Here is a 19,543-nt window from a genome sequence, read left to right on the forward strand (position 1 = left end):
AAGGAAGGAACCCAGAAGAAACACTCTGAAGTTCATATGTATGAACCCAGAAGGAGTTCAGAAGGTTGTTTAGAAGGTTGCTCAGAAGGTTCATTAGAGCAAACTCATAAATCAATATCCACACCAAGAACATGCAAGAACAGATGTGACATGAACATATCTTATGCCTACAATGATTTTAACTTTGGATCAAGAAATCATTAAAGGCATCTATGGTGATTAAAGGACTTGGATAGTTCTTGATATTTGTGTGTTCATGAGTGATTAACTAAGACACAAACAAATTATAAATCAAACCAAGAATCAAGTTATCAAAGAACATGAAAACTTATGAACTCAGTCAGAGTTCAGAAGGTTAGTCAGAGTTCAGAAAGTTAAAAGAGTTCAGAAGGTTGGACAGAGTTCAGAAGGTTGTTCATGATGAACATCAAGAACCAAGCCCAGATATTCATGAACAAAATAAAGAACATGCAAGGTCTACGTGACTTAAATAAAAGCCCAGTAAAGTACAATGACTAATATCAATCAAGGAATAAAGGCATTTAATTGATTAAAGTCAAAGAGGGCATCTTCAATGTTCATTCAAGACTATGAACGTTTGAAGTACAAAACATTAGGAATATTCCATCAAGAATATCAACCTAGATGTTTTCCAAGCTGCACTTCATAAATGTTTCACTATTAGGATTTGATTACATCAAATGAAAGTCTTACAAATCATTCTAAGTGAAACAAAAAGGAACATTCTGAAGTCCCCTGAGTTCAAAAAGTTCGATCCTGCTCCATGCTTTTTCTGACATGAACAGTATAGTTGTTGGAAAGAAAAAGGCAAAGACAAAAGCAAGATCAAATCTTTTTCAACAAGATTTCGACACATAAGGGAGTTGGTACTGTACAAAGCAAACCAAATCCCCTAAAGCATGGAATGAAAGTGACAGCTCCACTTTATGAGATCCTGCACTTGTTCCAAGGCAGATTGCAAAGAAAATCTGACCAAGGAACATTCTGAAGTCGTACAAAGCAAATCTTCAAGTACAACCCAGAAATTCATGTGACATTCATCTGCAAAAAGCCCAGATGCACATCTGACCGTCAATTCACATGAACCTAGATGAAGATCATCAAGAACACAACAATATTCTGGAAAATTCTCAAGAACACAACAACATTCTGAAGTATTCTCAAGAACACAACAACATTCTGAAGTATATCAGTTTTGCCCAGAATTCAAGTGTAAGTTGGTGGGTCCCAGGACACGTGGCACAAGACTAGTGGACACTCTCCAACGGCTACAAAGGTTCAAGAAACTCTATAAATAGAGATCAAGACCTCAGCATAATATGCACCATTGCAAAGCAACAAGAAAAACAACATGAACATTGTTGTGAAGCTTTAGCAAAAAATTGATCATCACAAAGATTCCAAGAAGTCTTTTTAAGTGTAAATCAATTCTCTTTCTCTTATCTTTTCAAAGATAAGTTCTTTTTCTTCTTCTGTTTGTTTCACAAACATTCAAACTCCAAACATCTTGTAAAGTCTCATCTAGCTTTAGGGGTACTAAAATGTTAGTTTGAGCTGAAGGTGTAAAAGTCTAAGTGGGTAACTTAGCAAGAAGAAAAGAAAGTCTCATCTAGCTTTAGGGGTACTAAAGTGTTAGTTTGAGCTGAAGGTGTAAAAGTCTAAGTGGGTAACTTAGCAAGAAGAAAAGAAAGTCTCATCTAGCTTTAGGGGTACTAAAGTGTTAGTTTGAGCAGAAGGTGTAAAAGTCTAAGTGGGTAACTTAGCAAGAAGATGCAAGCCTGCTGAGGCTTAGAGAATACAGGGTTGCAACTGTTCATGTGAACAAAGATTGTAAGGTGCAGGATTTGAGAGGTTATCTCAAGCATCATAGTGGAAACTCTCACAAGATTGTGAGGAGTGGACTAACCCACATTGGGGGAACCACTATAAATCTCTGTGTGTTGATTCTCTCTTCCCTACACTCTTTATTTACAGTATACACAACACACACAAACACATTTATTTATTTAAACTGTTTTTGCACTAACACTTCAGAACGTTCTGAAGTCAGTCTCCTAACTTAACCATTCCAAGTTCACAACTTGAGAATTAATTTTAAGTTACAGGTTTAATTTTTTAAAAGGGTCACAATTCAAACCCACCCTTCCTTGTGACTATTATATCCACTTCATAGTTGTGGGACGTTTTAGAAGGCGGAGATGAGGGGATGTCATCCGTTTAGTTTTGTTATCCAGTAGTTGGATATTCATGTAGTCGCTACGAGCTCTGATATTGTAACACTAGGGTTAGGGTTAACAATTTAATTTTTAATTACATTTTGAGCTAAATCATGAAAACTTTGTTATTTTCTATTTACGATTGTTGAACGACAAGTATGAATTTATTAAGGTAATTAGTGAATGATTTTCTTCTTCTTCAATCGATTTATTTTAAAAGAAAACATTTCATCGTTAATTTGTGATATAATGTCGAGTCTTGTAACATCCTTACTATTAAATATATTCCTATTATTTAATATTTATCGTCGGGAAAATAGGGTGTTACATCCGATGCCAAAACGACTTGGTTGTGGTTCTCCATATCCGGCATGTTAGAGGTGAGGACAAATGACGAAAACGACATGGTGGTGGTGTGTTAGTTCTCCAAATTTAGTGAGATGAGAGAGTTGTGGACGTAGAGGAGAAAAAAGATACTCCCTCCGTCCCGGAATATCTGAGCTAGTTTGGTTTTTCACACAGATTAAGAGAAATGTATAAATAAAGGGGAAAGTGGAATATATTGAATTGGGAATGATGAAAGTAGTATTAATTAGAGTTATATTGTATTGGGAATGATGAAAGTTGTATTGAAAATTGAAATGACTCAGTTATTTTGGGACACTTTTTTTTAGTAAATGGGTCAGATATTCCGGGACGGAGGGAGTAATTGATATCAGATAGAGACAATGGGAGGGACGGGGAGGAAGATGACGGAGGGTGGGATAAAGGGTGGATGGTGTGGCCGGTAAGGAGAGAGAAAGTGCGAGATGAGGACATCGGTAAGATGTGAGGCTGAGTACAGGGGCGATGGTGGTGGTGACAGAGGGTTAAGGTTGCTGGTGGGGATAGACAGAAGGGGAAGGTGATGAATGTTGTATTTTTTTTTGGATTATTAAAATAAAAAAAAATAAAAACAAATGTCAAATAAGGGTGTATAGTGGGGTGACGGAAAAAAAATGTGTACATAGTACATTACTGGTTAGTCAAAAATCATAAAGTGTTTGTTATCAGACAAACAAAATAGTGGACCCATCCCATTCCGTGAGAAAACTTTTGCCCCAATCACTTACCTTTCCTTTTATGCTTTAACAAATCAGATGAGTCGTGCTTAAATTCAATAAGACTAAAAATGAAAAGAATGAATCACCGAACAACCTAATACATAAATTAATATTCCTTAAAAAAAAAATTAATAGAACAGTACGACAAAATGCTTACAAATAATATGATCGTGATTTTAGATAAACAATGACGGCGTTATTGGTTGAATAAAAAATTGATTAAAGTTGATTTATCAAATTAAATGAAACACCGCAGCAAAATGATAAATTAAGCAGAAAAAATGACCTTCCTCTTCTAATATTATAAATACTAGCGTCAAAATGAGCACATTTTTCCATTTTATTGCGCTTAATTGTTTGTTTATAAATGCTTTGAAATATAGAATAGCGAAATAAATATTTTACTTATACTATTTCTTTGTTTTTGACTAACTTATATTATTTCTATTACAATGGAAATTGTTTTTATTTTTAAATTAAAAATTTAAATAATATTATGCAAAAGATAAAACTGTAATCTACTTCCTCCGATCCTATTTATAAGAAACATTTGACTTTTTTGATTCATTGCATAAATAATATATTTGGTCTGTATTCTATACCAAATACATTAATTACTCAATGAATCTAAAAAGTTAAATTTTTCTTATAAATAGGACCGGAGGAAGTATACTATATATAAAGAAATAAACTTCTTTTCAGCTCTTTTGGGCTGACTATTTCTCTTTCTAAAAAAGTGTTCAATTTTCAATACAAATAACACATGTAACAGATAGATAAAAATAAATTTAATAGTAAAATAAACGTGTAACAAACACAAATGTTCAGTTCTTTTCTTTATCATTTAAAAAGTGTAACAACAATTATTTCAATTATACCCTTAAACAACAATTTTTTCTATAATAAAGATTGTTGTTGGTGTCATTAAAAAATTTGCAAGAGACGATATAACGGCAAAAAATTATCCAGTGAAAGGTTAATTGGAATAAAAATGTTATAATAAAATACAATATTTTGTTATATAAGATGAAAATAAGGTTTTTTTTTTTGTCTTATATTGCCTATTATTGTTATTCTTAATTGTCTTTCTTAGGCCAAATACCACGGTTGGTCATTTTAGTTTGACAGTATTCACAAGTTAGTCATTTAAGTTTCGGAAGTTTTAAATAGATCCTTTTAGTTTAATAGAATTCCCAACTAAGTCCTTTAAGTTTCAAAAGTTTTAAATATGTTATTTTAGTTGATAAAATATTTCAGCGTTACCCCTGCTGTCAGTTAATAATTAACTAATGATGATGTAGCTTTTAAGTTGTTAACTTGGATCAAAACGTTACGTTTAATGGTCACAAATGATCATTCTAGCACTATAAATGTTGTTTAATAGTGCGAGAAAGACATTTGTTGTTGTAAATTGCCTTTTTAACACTATAAATGATCTTTTGTGACCATTAAATGTAGCGTTTTGACACCATGAAGCTTTTAAAAAGGCAGCATTTTGATCAAAGTCAACAACTTAACAACTACATCAGCATCAGTTAAACGGAGACTGACAGCAGGGGTAACAGTGAAATAGTTTATCAACTAAAATTACCTATTTGAAACTTTTGAAATTTAAAGGATTAACTTGGAAATTATGTCAAACTAAAAGGAAATAATTGAAACTTTCGAAACTTGAAAGACTAACTTAAATGACTAACTTGAAAATTCTGTCAAACTAAAATTACAAAAAATTGTATTTGGCCTATTTCTTATTGTCGTGGATTATTCTTATTTTAATAAGATTCAACAAATTTTTACTTAATAATTTAAATAATATTTTTTTTTGGTGGTGACCGAGGTTCGAACCCCGGACTTTGCATATTTTATGCATTGTCATACCGACTGAGTTAAGCTCACATTGACTAATAATTTAAATAATATAATAGGAATGATAAAATAGTAGTTGAAGTAAAAAATAAAATAAAGAAAAAACGAGTATTGGACTTTGTATCTTTCATTCAAAGGAGACTTTTCTCTTAAAAAAACGAACAAACCCAGTTACAAATAACACCAAATAACAAAGAAAAATAGGAAAAAAAACTGAATTACAAATCCGTCGTCATCATCATCATCCCTAAGGGTCTGTTTGTTTCCAAGGAAAGATTGTGGGGAGGACAGAAAGTTGAGGGAAAGAAACATTTTCTGCAGTTTGGAACTCAATAAAATGGCTAAGGAAAGAAAGAATCTTATGGGACCCACCATGGAAATCTTTCCACGCCAGTATGGGCAGAAAGGGTGAGGAACAATCACATTTTGTATGAAAAGTCCAAAGCACCCCTGCTTTTATTACATTAATTTATGTTACTATTCATTTGTTGTTTCTCTCTTTTTATTTTTGCACTTTGCTGTTTCAATTTTTTTCTTCCTATCCTAATTTGTACAATTCAACTTAGCCACATTTTCTTTTTTCACGAAGCATGTAATTTTATATATATATATATATATGTAATTTTATATATATATATATTAAAGGGGTGTATATATGAGGGTATTTATGTCAATTAATAAATATATATCTTTCTTTCCTTCAACTTTCTATTCCACTTTCTTTTATACCAAACAACCAAAACAATCCTCTCACTTTCTATTCTTTTTCTTTCCTCATATAATCTTTCCTTATTCTTTCTTTCCTTTCACTTTCTTTGATCATCCAAACAGACCCTAAAAAAAAACCGTCATCATCATAACATAACATAAGAGAAGCAAATTTACCATAGGTTATATCGAAAATCGAAATTATCATATTTTCTGCAACCAAAAAAAAATACAAAAAGAAAAAAAACCGATCGAGTTTTTCACCATCCCCAACAACGAAACTGCACCTTTGACCCATACAGAAAGAAACGTCGTCGTTTTCATCCCAAACCAAAACCCAAACCTCAACCTCAACACCAAACACAAACCTTTTCATTCTCTTCATGATTAAAATGATGACCTTATCATTAACATAGCAATTATTCTAAATCGTAACGTTGAATTTGTTCAATTTTTAATCATAGGATGTCGAATTTATACGGTGATTATAATCAGAAGATCGATTACGTTTTCAAAGTGGTGTTGATTGGTGATTCTGCCGTTGGAAAAACACAACTTCTTGCTCGTTTTTCGAGGAATCAATTTAACGTCGATTCTAAAGCTACAATTGGTGTTGAGTTTCAAACCAAAACTCTTGTTATTGATAATAAAACTGTTAAGGCTCAAATATGGGACACTGCTGGTCAAGAAAGGTGCAATTTCTTTTTTGTTTTTTATTTTGTTTTAATTTGTGTTTTGTATTTAATTTCATGTCGTTTTGGTTTTGTTATGTTTTTTGTGTTCAATGATAATGATGATTATGGTGGGACCCTCCAAACACATCATAAACACATCATAAATTATTCAAGTATATTGTTTTTTATTTTATTTTTAGAATTAGTGTTGGAATATAGATATCATAGTAATCTACATAGCATCGATACTTTGAATTGAAGGCGTGTCCGATGGTTTATGTGGTTATATTCAATTACTTGTTGAAGTATTACTTGTGTCAAATGGCAAGGGATTTGGGTGTTTAAGCAAGTGGTATGGGGTACCGAGGGTAAAGGGAGGACCCATCTTGTGTGTCCAATGGATTTCTCGTTGGAGATTAGTCACCGCTAAAAAACAGTAGAAACTTCGTATCTATAAAATCAAACTTGTGGACCAAAGAGGTTTTTCGATGGAGATTAGTCACCACTAAACATTGGTGGAAACTTCATACTTATAACTTATAATATGGTAATAAAAAATGTAGTACTGGTGTCTATGCGTAAGGGTTGTGTTTGATGACCGTGTCTATGTAATGTATTATGTTTGATGCCCGTGTCGGTGTCGGCTCCATAGATAGTAATTCAATGAGGTGGTGGAAGAAAAGTTGTGCTGAAAAGTAATTTACAATTTGGGATTGAGTAATGTATCATATGTTTGAGGGTCAAATTTTAATACAATTTGTGGTTTTATTTCCTTTATTAATTGTTGCATGTTGTTGATATAGTTGTGGGTGCTTTGGGTAAAGGGTGGGTGGGTGAATGTTCAATGGTTTCACCTTGTGGGTTTTGGGGAGGGTAGATGTATGAATCTATACCTGCACAAGCCGAGACTGTGTCATGCATGTCCTAAATCTCACAAGGAAGCAATCTTATCATTGAGCCAAGACTCATCTGTTAGGATTGGTATTTGGTATAACATAATTAATAATATCATTGAAAAATGATTCTTCTATCAATGAGTTACAAGGAACGAACACTAGCAGTAAATATAAAACAGAGTGTCCTCTTTTTAGGAAAGAAGTGAAATTGGGAATAGAATCTACGGCTGATTTTTACAGTATTTAGAATACAACATATTAGGAAATAAAACTAACTAAGGAAAGAGATAGTCTACTTGTTTGAACTTTATAGACAGTTTTTCAAGAAATTCAAGAGTCATAGTCTCTCCCTTCTAAGAATTAGTTGGTTTGGTCTCTTCATCCCATAATCATTCAATAACTATCCCATTATCACTTTCCCTTTCCTTTCTCTGTTTATTCCTAAAATTAAGCATTACTGACATAATAAAAACATAACTGCGCATAACTTTTATAATTAATTTCGTCCATTGCCGCTTATATTGTTTTCTAATAAGAGGTCTATCATCATCTTAGCGGGTTCTTGAGGTTTTATTTGGAGGAATGATATTTAGGATGATTTTAATTTGTAAAGATAGTTTCTATCAAAACTGAATTTGAACTTTGAATTGATTTAAATGAAAGAAATATTGTTTGGATTCCGATATGGTGAACAAATCATTTTTAGATATGGAAATACTTTTAGAAGGAAATATTACAATACTAAATTATGATAATATTTTTGTTAATAAATATGCAACTGGATTTTTCTCAACTACAAAAGCAACAAATGCCAAATCAATTCTTCACATTTTCGCCATACATATTGGTTTGCATGTTCTAAACAATTTCTAGTGGTGCAATTGGTTTTAACACAGTCATAGTTGTTTCTGCATTTAAGTTCATCTAAGTAACCTACATCGTTCGGTCAAAAATAAAAAAGTAACCTACATCGTATGTTGCCTTCTTTTCATTTATCTTTGGCTTGCCTTCTTCTGCATTAGCTTAGGTTTCAGATTGACTGATTACAGCTTAAATTGTTGTTTCTTTTCAAATTTTTATTGAATGTTTGAGACTTTTATTTGGTACTCTGGATCTGAATGCTATCTCTTCTCTCATTCTCTCAGGTACAGAGCAGTAACTAGTGCGTATTACCGTGGAGCTGTTGGAGCGATGTTAGTTTACGACATGACTAAGCGTCAATCATTTGATCACATGGCAAGGTGGTTAGAGGAACTGAGGGGTCATGCAGACACAAATATTGTCATAATGCTAATTGGCAACAAGTGTGATTTGGGAACTCTAAAGGCAGTACCTACTGAAGATGCTCAGGAGTTTGCACAAAGAGAGAACCTATTCTTTATGGAGACATCAGCACTAGAGTCCACTAATGTCGAAACCGCCTTTCTGACTATTCTAACAGAAATTTACCGACTTATCAGCAAAAAAACACTTACTGCCAATGATGAGGCAGATCCTGGTGGTGGTTCAGGGCTTCTGAAGGGAACCAGGATCATTGTTCCTAACCAAGATGTGAGTGCTTTTGAAAAGAAGGATGGTTGCTGTGGATAATCCTACTCTTGCTTGTTGTGATCTTCTTGAGAAGCTTATTGCTCACTCTGGCTCTGCCTACATGTGGGTTGGGGTTTTTGGAGAGGGTAGTTCAATCTCATCAGCAAAATGTAGGCTTTATTTTTATTTAAAACTGCTTGTTTGTTGCAAAACATACCATTTCCTTATTTTCTGGCACTTTCTGGTTATAGGATTTAAACTTGTTTATACAAATTCTGGTTCAGTTCAGATAGAGGAATGGAAACAGTGTAACTTACTGGATGTATTTAATTTGTAGCAACTAGTTTAGGAAAAAAACTAATGTTATGTGTGAGAAAGAATCTAAAGTGCAGGTCTTTAAAGTGCATGAGTAAGGTTGCATTACATTTCATTTCAATTAAAATTGAAGTTTCCAAAATATATGTTGAATCAGCCGAAAGATCCCGAGATCTTTTATTGTGATTAAGTGTATGTTTGAATGTGTAGTGAGTTTGGCAAAATGACGGTAGCATCGTGATTCTATCAAGCTTACCATCAAACCAAAGATGCACTAACATGATTCTCAAGTGTACTTTAGAACGGAACAAAAATTGTGGTTTTGTCCCTATGTACATATTCACAGCAAAAAAGCTGTGTAGAATTAATTTTTGGGATTATAAAAAGTTTTTTTTTAATCTTTATTCTCAATTAGTATTGAGGATTTTTTTTCTGAGGGATAGTCTTGAGGACTGAAAGTGCAACCTTCAGATTTGTATTAACCAAAACTATGATATTTTGTTGTTTTAAAATTTGCATAAAATTTGCATATATTTCAAGAGTGCGCATGAAAATCAAAGGATGTTTATTGTATCACATCAAAAAATTTGATCCCAAATACCATTTATCTTAAGTTTTACATAAATTGATTAAGAATTTTGTAATACATTCAATAACTTAAAATATTCATTTAGAATGTACATTATAATTAAGATCCACAAGTGATGAACCCTAGTCACCAGCATCTACTCAATGCCCTTCAAACAAAAGCTACTTACAAGTATTGAGGAGATATCTCTGATGTTGTGATCATAATTATTTGGAATTATAGAGCGAGCTATCTCTAAATATGCTTACAAGTATCAAGGCTACAAGAATAGCATAATACAATGAAGCTGCATCAGCTATGGCTTTTGAACTTAATAAGATTAAGGTTCCTTTTCTTTAGCTGAAAGCAGACATGATGAATACCACTTCTTGATCAAAGAGAGAAATATTTATCTGAGAGAGTGAAATGGGAATATGACTCAAAGGACACTGCCACTTCGGGTTATTCCAACCATTTTCAGACAGCGATCAAACCAGTTCCATCTCCGGTGAAGAAGTGTCCACCAGGACCTATCTTAATCGATCCGACTTCCCGTGTAGCTGAAAAACTTTAAATTGTAAAAGCAGAAAATGTCACAGATAACAAGATGATTGCAAAATTAAGTTTACCCAGAAGTCACAAACAACGAGATGGTTGCAAGTTTACTAAAAAGGTAATTCATAGAGACAAACTGAATTGTATCGGCTGGAGATTAATAGTGCTGTCCGCTGAACCCGATAACAAGTAATTGTCCCAACAAATAAGGGATGTGTCATTGTACATTCAAATGTTTCAAGATACCAAAAATTACTATCTAAAACAATACGAAGATAAAAGCAACAATCAATCGTGTGGCTTGCATAGAACACCAAAGATTCATAATGACAAAAAATGTAACAAAATACCTACAATAATGTCAAATCAGTATTCAATTTCAGCATTAGACAAGAGAAAGTCAACAACAGTATAAAGAACTAGACATTAGACAACTCTATATTGAAGAAAAATACATAAATTTGAACGAAGGGGATGTGTTACTGATCAAAGAGGTAACGACTTCAGCACCAAGGTTCGTGAAATTGAATACATAACAAAAGGTAGAACTAGCAATAAAAATATTGCAAATCGGGATTGCGCAAGTTACACACACGACTTAGGACTTCATCTTCAGCGGATATGATTGAAACTAGTGAAGGGCTTATCATTTTTCTTTGGTGGTGGAGCTGGTGCTGCTGAGGTTCCAAAGAAATTCCAAAATCTCAGACTCCAATCAGCAGATGCAGATGCCACTGTACACCCATCTGGACTCGGTGTCACGTACAGAACTCTCGAGGTGTGACCTTTGTGAATCTCGGCCATATTCGCCATGGAAGGATACTTCCAAAGGGTGAAGTGGTTGTGGGTGAGACCGTGTGAGCTAAGAAGCTCGCGCTCGTATTTGTTCCAAAGCAAAGCGCATACCTCTGATCCTGTGTCAACAGATTTCAAGCGTGCACCCGTGCTGGTGTCCCACAGTTTAATACATTGATCGCCTTGACCTCCACCGGAAGCTAGTAAATTGGACCGAAAAGGACACCAAGCCAGCGCCTTGACAGGAGCAGTGTGTTCTTGGAACTTATGAAGCCAACAACGGGTAGTAGGTGAATTAGAAGAAAGCACAGACCTATTATCCCATATGTGAACGACATTATCATTTCCCCCACTGGCTAATTGTTGCCCATCGAGAGACCACTTGAGGCCACACACCTCTTGTTGGTGTCCGGTGTAAGTATGAACAACATGAGATCGGAGTCTAACATCATTGTTTACTATTTTACCATCCATTCCTCCTGTTGTGAGGATAATGTCATTGTTCCAAGCAAGTGAACCGACTCCTGCTCGGTGTCCAGCCCTCAATGTTTTAAGGTGTGTCATAGTAGATGTATCCCAGAGGTGGACAAGGGAATTGTTGAAACCAACGGCTAGTCTGGTTCCATCGGGGTGTTGGAACAAAATGTGTTTAACAATGAACCTCAAAGAGTTTTGATGATAACAAGGTATTAAAAATTGTAAATTGGACTAGCTAATATTTGTTCAAGTGTACAGGACCACAGTTAAAAAGTTACATCATTAATTGGTTCTGAATGAGCAAATAAAGAGCAAAAGAAAATGAAGCTTAGACGATTCTGAAGGCAATACGCTCCTGAAAGTTGAAAGCGCTCCTGAAGTCAAGCTGCTCCTGAAGATAGTAAAAGCGCTCTTTAAGAAATAGTGCTCCTGAAGAATAGTGCTCCTGAAGACAAGAGGTCCAGAAGCCACATTATCAGAAGCTGCATCATCAGAAGCTGCATCATCAGAAGCTGAAGAAGCTGCACCATCAGAAGCTGCATCATCAGAAGCTGCATCATCAGAAGCTGAAGAAGCTGCACCATCAGAAGCTGCAGAAGCTGCTTCATCAGAAGCTGCATCATCAGAAGCTGCCTCATCAGAAGTCATTTCACCAGAAGCTGAAGATCAACTGGATTTGCAGAAGATTCAAAGATTGAAGAATCTACATTGCAAAAGCTGTCTATTGGACTCGAAAACATAGCAGAAAATTAGTGGAACATTGCAACGGTCATTTCAAAGGTGTTTGGAGGCATGTGCTTGCAATTTGGACGAAAGCGTTGACATTGTACTATTGTACGAACTGTACAACCACCTTCTCCACTACTCTGTTTTGTGTCCACGCTACAAGACAAGAAAACAGCTTCAGAATACGGCTTCTCTTGCAGTTGTGCTTGAGCAGGAAGTCTCTTGATTGTGTTCTTGAGCAAAGGAAGTCTCTAGCTTGTGTGCTTGAGCAAAGGAAGTCTCTTGCTTGTGTGCTTGAGCAATTGTAATCAGATATTACTCATAGTGAAATCTCCTTGGAAGTGCAAGGGGGACTGGACTACTTCCGGATTGTGGAAGGAACCAGTATAATTGCTTTGTGTCATTCTTCTTCTCTCTCTCTGTTTTATTCCGCTGCATTTAGATTCTGACCATCACTTTAGAAGCTGTCTCACTTAGCTTCTGATCAGTGTGTTCAGTTTTTAGGAGAAACGAAGAATTTTTCAAAACACAATTCAACCCCCCTTCTTGTGTTTTTCTCACCTTCAATTGGTATCTAGAGCCTTGGTCTGTTGTGTAACACTTAACCGTGCAACAGTCAAAGATCTGAGAAAAACATGTCTACTCCTCCTCCTACTGGTTCTGGTGATACTATCTATAAAAATGTCTCACATGATTATAGTGATAGTAAGAAATCCAGTGTTGGGAAGATTCCAAAATTCAATGGAGATGCTGAAGAATTTTCTTGGTGGAAGACCAACTTTTACAGTTACATTATGAGCCTAGATGAAGAATTATGGGATATTCTGGAAGATGGTGTTGGTGATTTAGTCCTTGATGAAGAAGGAGCTGCTGTGGATAGAAAGAAACATACTCCAGAACTGTGGAAACTCTACAAGAAGCATCATATTATCAGAGGAGCTCTTGTCACTGCCATACCAAAAGCAGAATACATGAAGATGAGTGACAAGTCCACTGCCAAAGCTATGTTTGCTTCTCTCTGTTCAAACTATGAAGGGAGCAAAAAGGTCAAAGAAGCAAAGGCTCTCCTGCTTGTACATCAGTATGAGTTATTCAAGATGAAGGATGATGAAACTATTGAGGAGATGTACTCAAGGTTTCAAACCTTAGTCTCTGGGCTACAGATTCTGAAGAAGAGCTATGTTGCTTCTGATCATGTAAGCAAGATACTCAGAAGCTTACCTGCCAGATGGAGACCAAAGGTGACTGCCATTGAGGAAGCTAAAGATTTAAACACTTTAAGTGTCGAAGATCTTGTTAGTTCTCTCAAAGTTCATAAGTTAAGTCTTAATGAACATGAGTCTACTAAGAAGAGTAAATCAATAGCTCTTCCATCCAAAGGCAAGTCATCAAAAGCTCTCAAAGTGGTTGAATCTGAAGAGGAAGAACAGTCAAGTTCAGATTCTGAACCAGATGCTGCTGAAATGGCCATGCTCTCAAACAGACTTCAGTATCTAGCCAAGAAGAACAGAAAGTTTCTCGCCAGAAGGGGTAACTCCAGAAGCTCAAGGAAAGAAGATCAGAAGGGATGCTTCAACTATAAGAAGCCGGGACACTTCATTGCTGAATGCCCTGATCTTCAAAGAGAAAAGTCAAAGGACAAGTCAAAGAGGTCTACATTCAAACCAAGCAAATTCAAGAAGCAGATTAAGCAGAGTTTAATGGCAACCTGGGATGATTTGGGTAGTGAATCTGGATCTGATAAAGAGGAAGCTGATGAAGATGCAAAGGTAGCTGTTGGGTTGGTAGCAACAGCAACTTCAGAAGCTGGATCAGATTCAGACTCAGAAGATGAAAACGAGGTATATTCCAAAATTCCCAGAGATGAACTTGTTGAGTCACTTAAAGAACTTCTTACACATTTTGAAGTAAGAACCAATGAGTTGAAGGATTTAAAAGAAAAATATGCTGATTTGGTACAACAGCAAAAATCAACTCTATTGGATCTGAAAGCTTCTGAACAAGGACTTAGGGGCTTTGACTTCATGTGTAAAACATATGAAGATCAGCTCAGGTTCTTATGTCAGAAGCTACAAGAAAAGTGTAATAAAAAACCTTTAAGTAACCATGAAATTGCACTTGAAGATTTTATTATATCTGGCATTGACAGAAGCAGAGTAGCTTCTATGATTTATTGCATTTACAAGAACAATGGCAGAGGAATTAGTTTTCCAGAAGTGAAACTTGAGAAAACCAACCTAAAATCTTGTTGTGAATGCATCAATGAAGGTCTGAAAACCTTCTTTGTACCAGAAGGGGCTAAGTTGGAAACTGTTGTTCAATCAGAACCTGAAGCTTCTAGTTCTAAGGCTAAGATTACTTCAAAGCCAAAGAACTCTAAGTCAAAGGCTATGATCAAATCTGATTCCAAGACTTCAAAGGTTAGGATCCTGAAAAGATCAGAACCTATTCCTCAGAGTCTGGTGAAACCAAAATCTAAGGCTCTGAAATCTAAGTTTCAGAAGAAGACAGTTACTGCTTCTGAAGTACCAAAACCTAAGGTGATGGTTAATCAGAAGCAACCCAACTCACAGCACAAGGTACAAGAAGTGAAAAGTAAAGCCTTAAGTACTAACCTTCCAGGACCCATAGGACAATGGGTACCTAAATCTAAAAATGTCAATGATGCAGGTATGTCTAAGAGCAGTGCCAAAGCAAAGATCATGGTACCTAGACAACGGTTGCTCAAGACACATGACAGGAGACAAGTCCATGTTCCTCAGCCTAACAATGAAAGAGGGAGGAAATGTGAAGTTTGGAGGCAACCAGATAGGCAAGATCATAGGTACAGGAACTATTGGTAATTCCTCTACCTCAATTAATAATGTATGGTTGGTAGATGGTCTTGAACATAACCTTTTGAGCATTAGTCAATTTTGTGATAATGGTTATGATGTGATTTTTGAAAAACCCAACTGTACAGTAATCAACAAGGAAGACAAATCCATTGTGTTCAAGGGAAAGAGAGTTGACAATGTCTATAAAATCAATTTTTCTGAACTGGCTGATCAGAAGGTGATTTGCCTTCTATCAGTGAATGATAAGAAGTGGATGTGGCACAGAAGGTTGGGACATGCTAACTGGAGATTAATTTCTAAGCTTAGTAAGTTACAACTTGTCAAAGGGCTACCAGACATTGACTATCATTCAGATGCACTCTGTGGTGCATGTCAGAGAGGGAAAATTGTGAAATCATCGTTTAAAACCAAAGACATTGTTTCAACCTCCAGACCCTTAGAACTACTCCATATTGATTTATTTGGACCAGTTAGTACTGCATCCTTATATGGAAGTAAATATGGATTAGTCATTGTTGATGATTACAGCAGATGGACTTGGGTGAAATTCATAAAGAGTAAAGATGTTGCTTGTGATGTATTCAGTAGTTTCTGCACTCAAATTCAATCTGAAAAAGAATCAAAGATTTTGAAAGTCAGAAGTGATCATGGTGGAGAATTTGAAAATGAGCCATTTGAAGTTTTTTGTGAAAAACATGGAATCATCCATGAATTCTCTTCTCCTAGAACTCCACAACAAAATGGGGTTGTAGAGAGAAAGAATAGAACGTTACAAGAAATGGCCAGAACCATGATCCATGAAAACAATTTGGCTAAACATTTTTGGGCAGAAGCAGTGAATACAGCATGTTATGTTCAAAACAGGATCTATATTAGACCTATTTTGGAGAAAACAGCATATGAACTCTTTAAAGGAAGAAAACCCAATATCTCCTACTTTCATCAATTTGGATGTACATGTTACATTCTGAACAACAAGCTCTACCTAAAGAAATTTGATGCCAAGGCCCAAAGAGGAATCTTTTTAGGTTACTCTGAAAGGTCAAAGGCATACAGAGTGTATAATTCAGAGACACTCTGTGTTGAAGAATCTATGCACGTTAGATTTGATGACAAAGAGCTTGAAGATAAAACTTCAAAGCAAGATGAAAGTTTTGCAGAGATATAGGTTCCTAAAGTTACTCCAGAACCTGATCAGATAGCTGAATCTGAAGATAGTCCAGAAGCTGAACCTACATCAGAAGCGCAAGATGAAGCTGCTTCTGATGAAGCACAAGATAACTCACATCAAGCAGATCCTCCCAGAAACACATTCAAACACAAGTTTTCACATCCTGAGGAGCTAATCATTGGAAACAAAGATAGTCCAAGAAGAACAAGATCACATTTCAGACAAGTAGAGTCAATGATTGGACTAATCTCAATGATTGAACCTACAACAGTTGATGAAGCACTCTCAGATGATGGATGGATCCTAGCTATGCAAGAAGAGTTGAATCAATTTCAAAGAAATGATGTGTGGGATCTGGTACCCAAACCTCAGCACAAGAACATTATTGGAACAAAATGGGTATTCAGAAACAAGCTGAATGAGCAAGGTGAAGTAACAAGAAACAAAGCCAGGCTTGTTGCACAATGGTATAGTCAACAAGAAGGCATTGATTACACTGAAACATTTGCTCCAGTTGCAAGATTGGAAGCAATCAGGTTACTTCTTTCCTATGCAGTTAATCATGGCATAATATTATATCAGATGGATGTCAAGAGTGCATTTCTAAATGGTGTCATAGAAGAAGAAGTGTATGTCAAGCAATCTCCTGGATTTGAGGATATCAAATATCCTGACCATGTTTTTAAACTGAAGAAATCACTATATGGCTTGAAACAAGCTCCCAGAGCTTGGTATGATAGACTAAGTAATTTCTTAATCAAGAATGATTTTAAAAGAGGACAGGTTGATACAACACTTTTCAGAAGGACCCTTGGGAAAGATATTCTTGTTGTGCAAATATATGTTGATGATATAATATTTGGTTCTACTAATGCATCTCTTTGCAAGGAATTCTCTAAGTTAATGCAGGATGAATTTGAAATGAGCATGATGGGAGAGCTGAAGTTCTTCCTTGGCATTCAAATCAATCAATGTAAAGATGGAGTCTATGTTCATCAATCAAAGTACACAAAGGAGCTTCTGAAGAAGTTCAAACTTGAAGATTGTAAAGTGATGAACACTCCAATGCACCCTACGTGCACCTTAAGCAAAGAAGATGAAGGAGCTAAAGTAGATCAGAAGCTGTATAGAGGTATGATTTGTTCTTTGTTATACCTTACTACATCTAGGCCAGATATTTTATTCAGTGTATGCTTGTGTGCAAGATTCCAATCAGATCCTAGAGAATCTCATATGACTGCTGTCAAGAGAATCTTCAGGTATTTGAAAGGAACAACTAATCTTGGACTCCTTTATAGGAAATCCTTAGATTATAAGCTAATTGGATTCTGTGATGCTGATTATGCTGGTGATAGGATTGAAAGAAAGTCAACCAGTGGCAATTGTCAATTTCTGGGTGATAATCTTATATCCTGGGCTAGCAAAAGACAAACAACTATTGCTATGTCTACAACAGAAGCAGAATACATTTCGGCTGCAAGTTGTTGTACACAACTACTTTGGATGAAACATCAGTTGGAAGACTATCAGATAATTGCTAACAGTATTCCCATTTATTGTGATAATACTGCTGCTATTTGTTTGTCTAAAAATCCAATTTTGCATTCAAGAGCTAAGCACATTGAAATCAAACACCATCAAATGGCATCATCAAATCCAATTTTGCATTCAAGAGCTAATCACACATTTTGCTCTCAAACCTCTTGCGAAGTAAGCGAAAAAACCTTAGAACCCTATATTCTCTAAATCTTCTTCAATCATCATCAAATGGCATCATCAAGTTCGCAACGAGAAGGTTCAGTATCTACTTCACGAATGGTCCCTGAATATGACTACAGAGGAAGAAGCATGAAATTGGAAGAATGGGATTTACAAGTTCAGATAGAGAATCCAGTGGATTTTGATTCTCTGGCTTTTCATAAGTGTTGGATCAGAAGCTACTATGAAGCGCAAGGACTCATGCATTACTTCAAAATGTTGAATGGACCAACTTATGAAGCTCTGGTTAGACACTTCTGGGTAAGAGCAAAATTTAACAACAGAGCGGCATCCCTTGCCGAGGAAAGTCAGATGGTGTTAATGTATCCTGAATTAGAAGGGAAGACAAGAGAAGAAATGGGTCTTGCGCCGTTTGTTGAAGATGAAATCAGATCAAGTATCTGCGGTATTCCAGTAAGAATTACTCAATGGCAGATAGAAGCTGTTCTTAAGGTTGAAGCGTCTGGATACTATTATGGAATTGATCTTTCAGATGCTGCTGAAAAACGCATTTGGAAAAAGCAAGCTAACTTGGTAATATACAATTCTGAGAAGGAGAAGAAATATGCTGAATTGAGCATGGAAACTAAGATGCTTCTGAAGATTCAGAATGAGAACCTGTTTCCATGTGGTGACAGTGTGAAACCAAATTTAGCTCAGAAGGTCCTTCTCCAGCACTTCATCAAAAAGGAAAAAGTGAACGTGCCCAAATATATGTTCAAGTACCTCATAGAGTGTCTGAAACAGAGTCAGCTACTGGATAAACCCTGGGTTCCTTATGGAAGACTCTTATCGGAGATATTCTATCAAGGAGGTGTCTTGGACAGTCTCAGTAGATCTCAAGGTTACACAGATCAGCTACTTGACACTAAGACTGGAAAGTTCATTAATGCTCATACTCTCTTAAATATGAAGCTAATCAGTAAAGTCACCCAACTTCAAACTGATTTAAGTGAATCCCATGTGTTGTCTGATCTTATGAGAGATTTTCCACGCATTTGCAAACGGGATCCTATTGAAGTGCAGATGAGGTACATCAAGGATCACTATGAGACAACCAACAAGATCATCAGGTTGGATGAAGTACCTGAAGAAATGTTTGGTGGTGCAGTGCCTCTAGCAAAAGGCAGAAGGTCTAAAAGAAATATGATTGCAGAAGATTATCTGGAGGTTGAAAAAACTGTTAAGAAGGCAAGAGTTGCTGCTGACAAGCTCAAGATTGGTGGTTCATCAGTACCATCAATTGAAGAAGCTATTGAAGACATGGATTCTAGGTTGATCATGGATGTTGGCATTACTGGTAATCAACCTGTAGTACCAAAGAAGA

At 35.7% G+C, this 19,543-nt stretch overlaps 1 protein-coding gene and 1 pseudogene across 1 annotated transcript; one reads left to right on the forward strand and one right to left on the reverse strand.

The window, feature by feature from the left end:
• Positions 1 to 6,021: 6,021 nt before the first annotated feature.
• Positions 6,022 to 9,471, forward strand: LOC146955145 (ras-related protein RABA4d). The gene is made up of 2 exons (XM_085720296.1): positions 6,022 to 6,606; positions 8,630 to 9,471. Exons 1-2 carry the CDS (start codon positions 6,380 to 6,382, stop codon positions 9,072 to 9,074), a joined length of 672 nt encoding a protein of 223 aa, XP_085576422.1. The 5' UTR covers positions 6,022 to 6,379; the 3' UTR covers positions 9,075 to 9,471.
• A 1,072-nt stretch (positions 9,472 to 10,543) lies between these two features.
• On the reverse strand, positions 10,544 to 11,872 carry LOC146955146 (cell division cycle 20.1, cofactor of APC complex pseudogene; annotated as a pseudogene).
• Between the last annotated feature and the right edge of the window lie 7,671 nt (positions 11,873 to 19,543).

Source organism: Medicago sativa, chromosome 1 (assembly GCF_051527215.1).
Source record: "Medicago sativa cultivar Bolivia chromosome 1, Bolivia_mono, whole genome shotgun sequence".
Taxonomy (NCBI): Eukaryota; Viridiplantae; Streptophyta; class Magnoliopsida; order Fabales; family Fabaceae; genus Medicago; species Medicago sativa.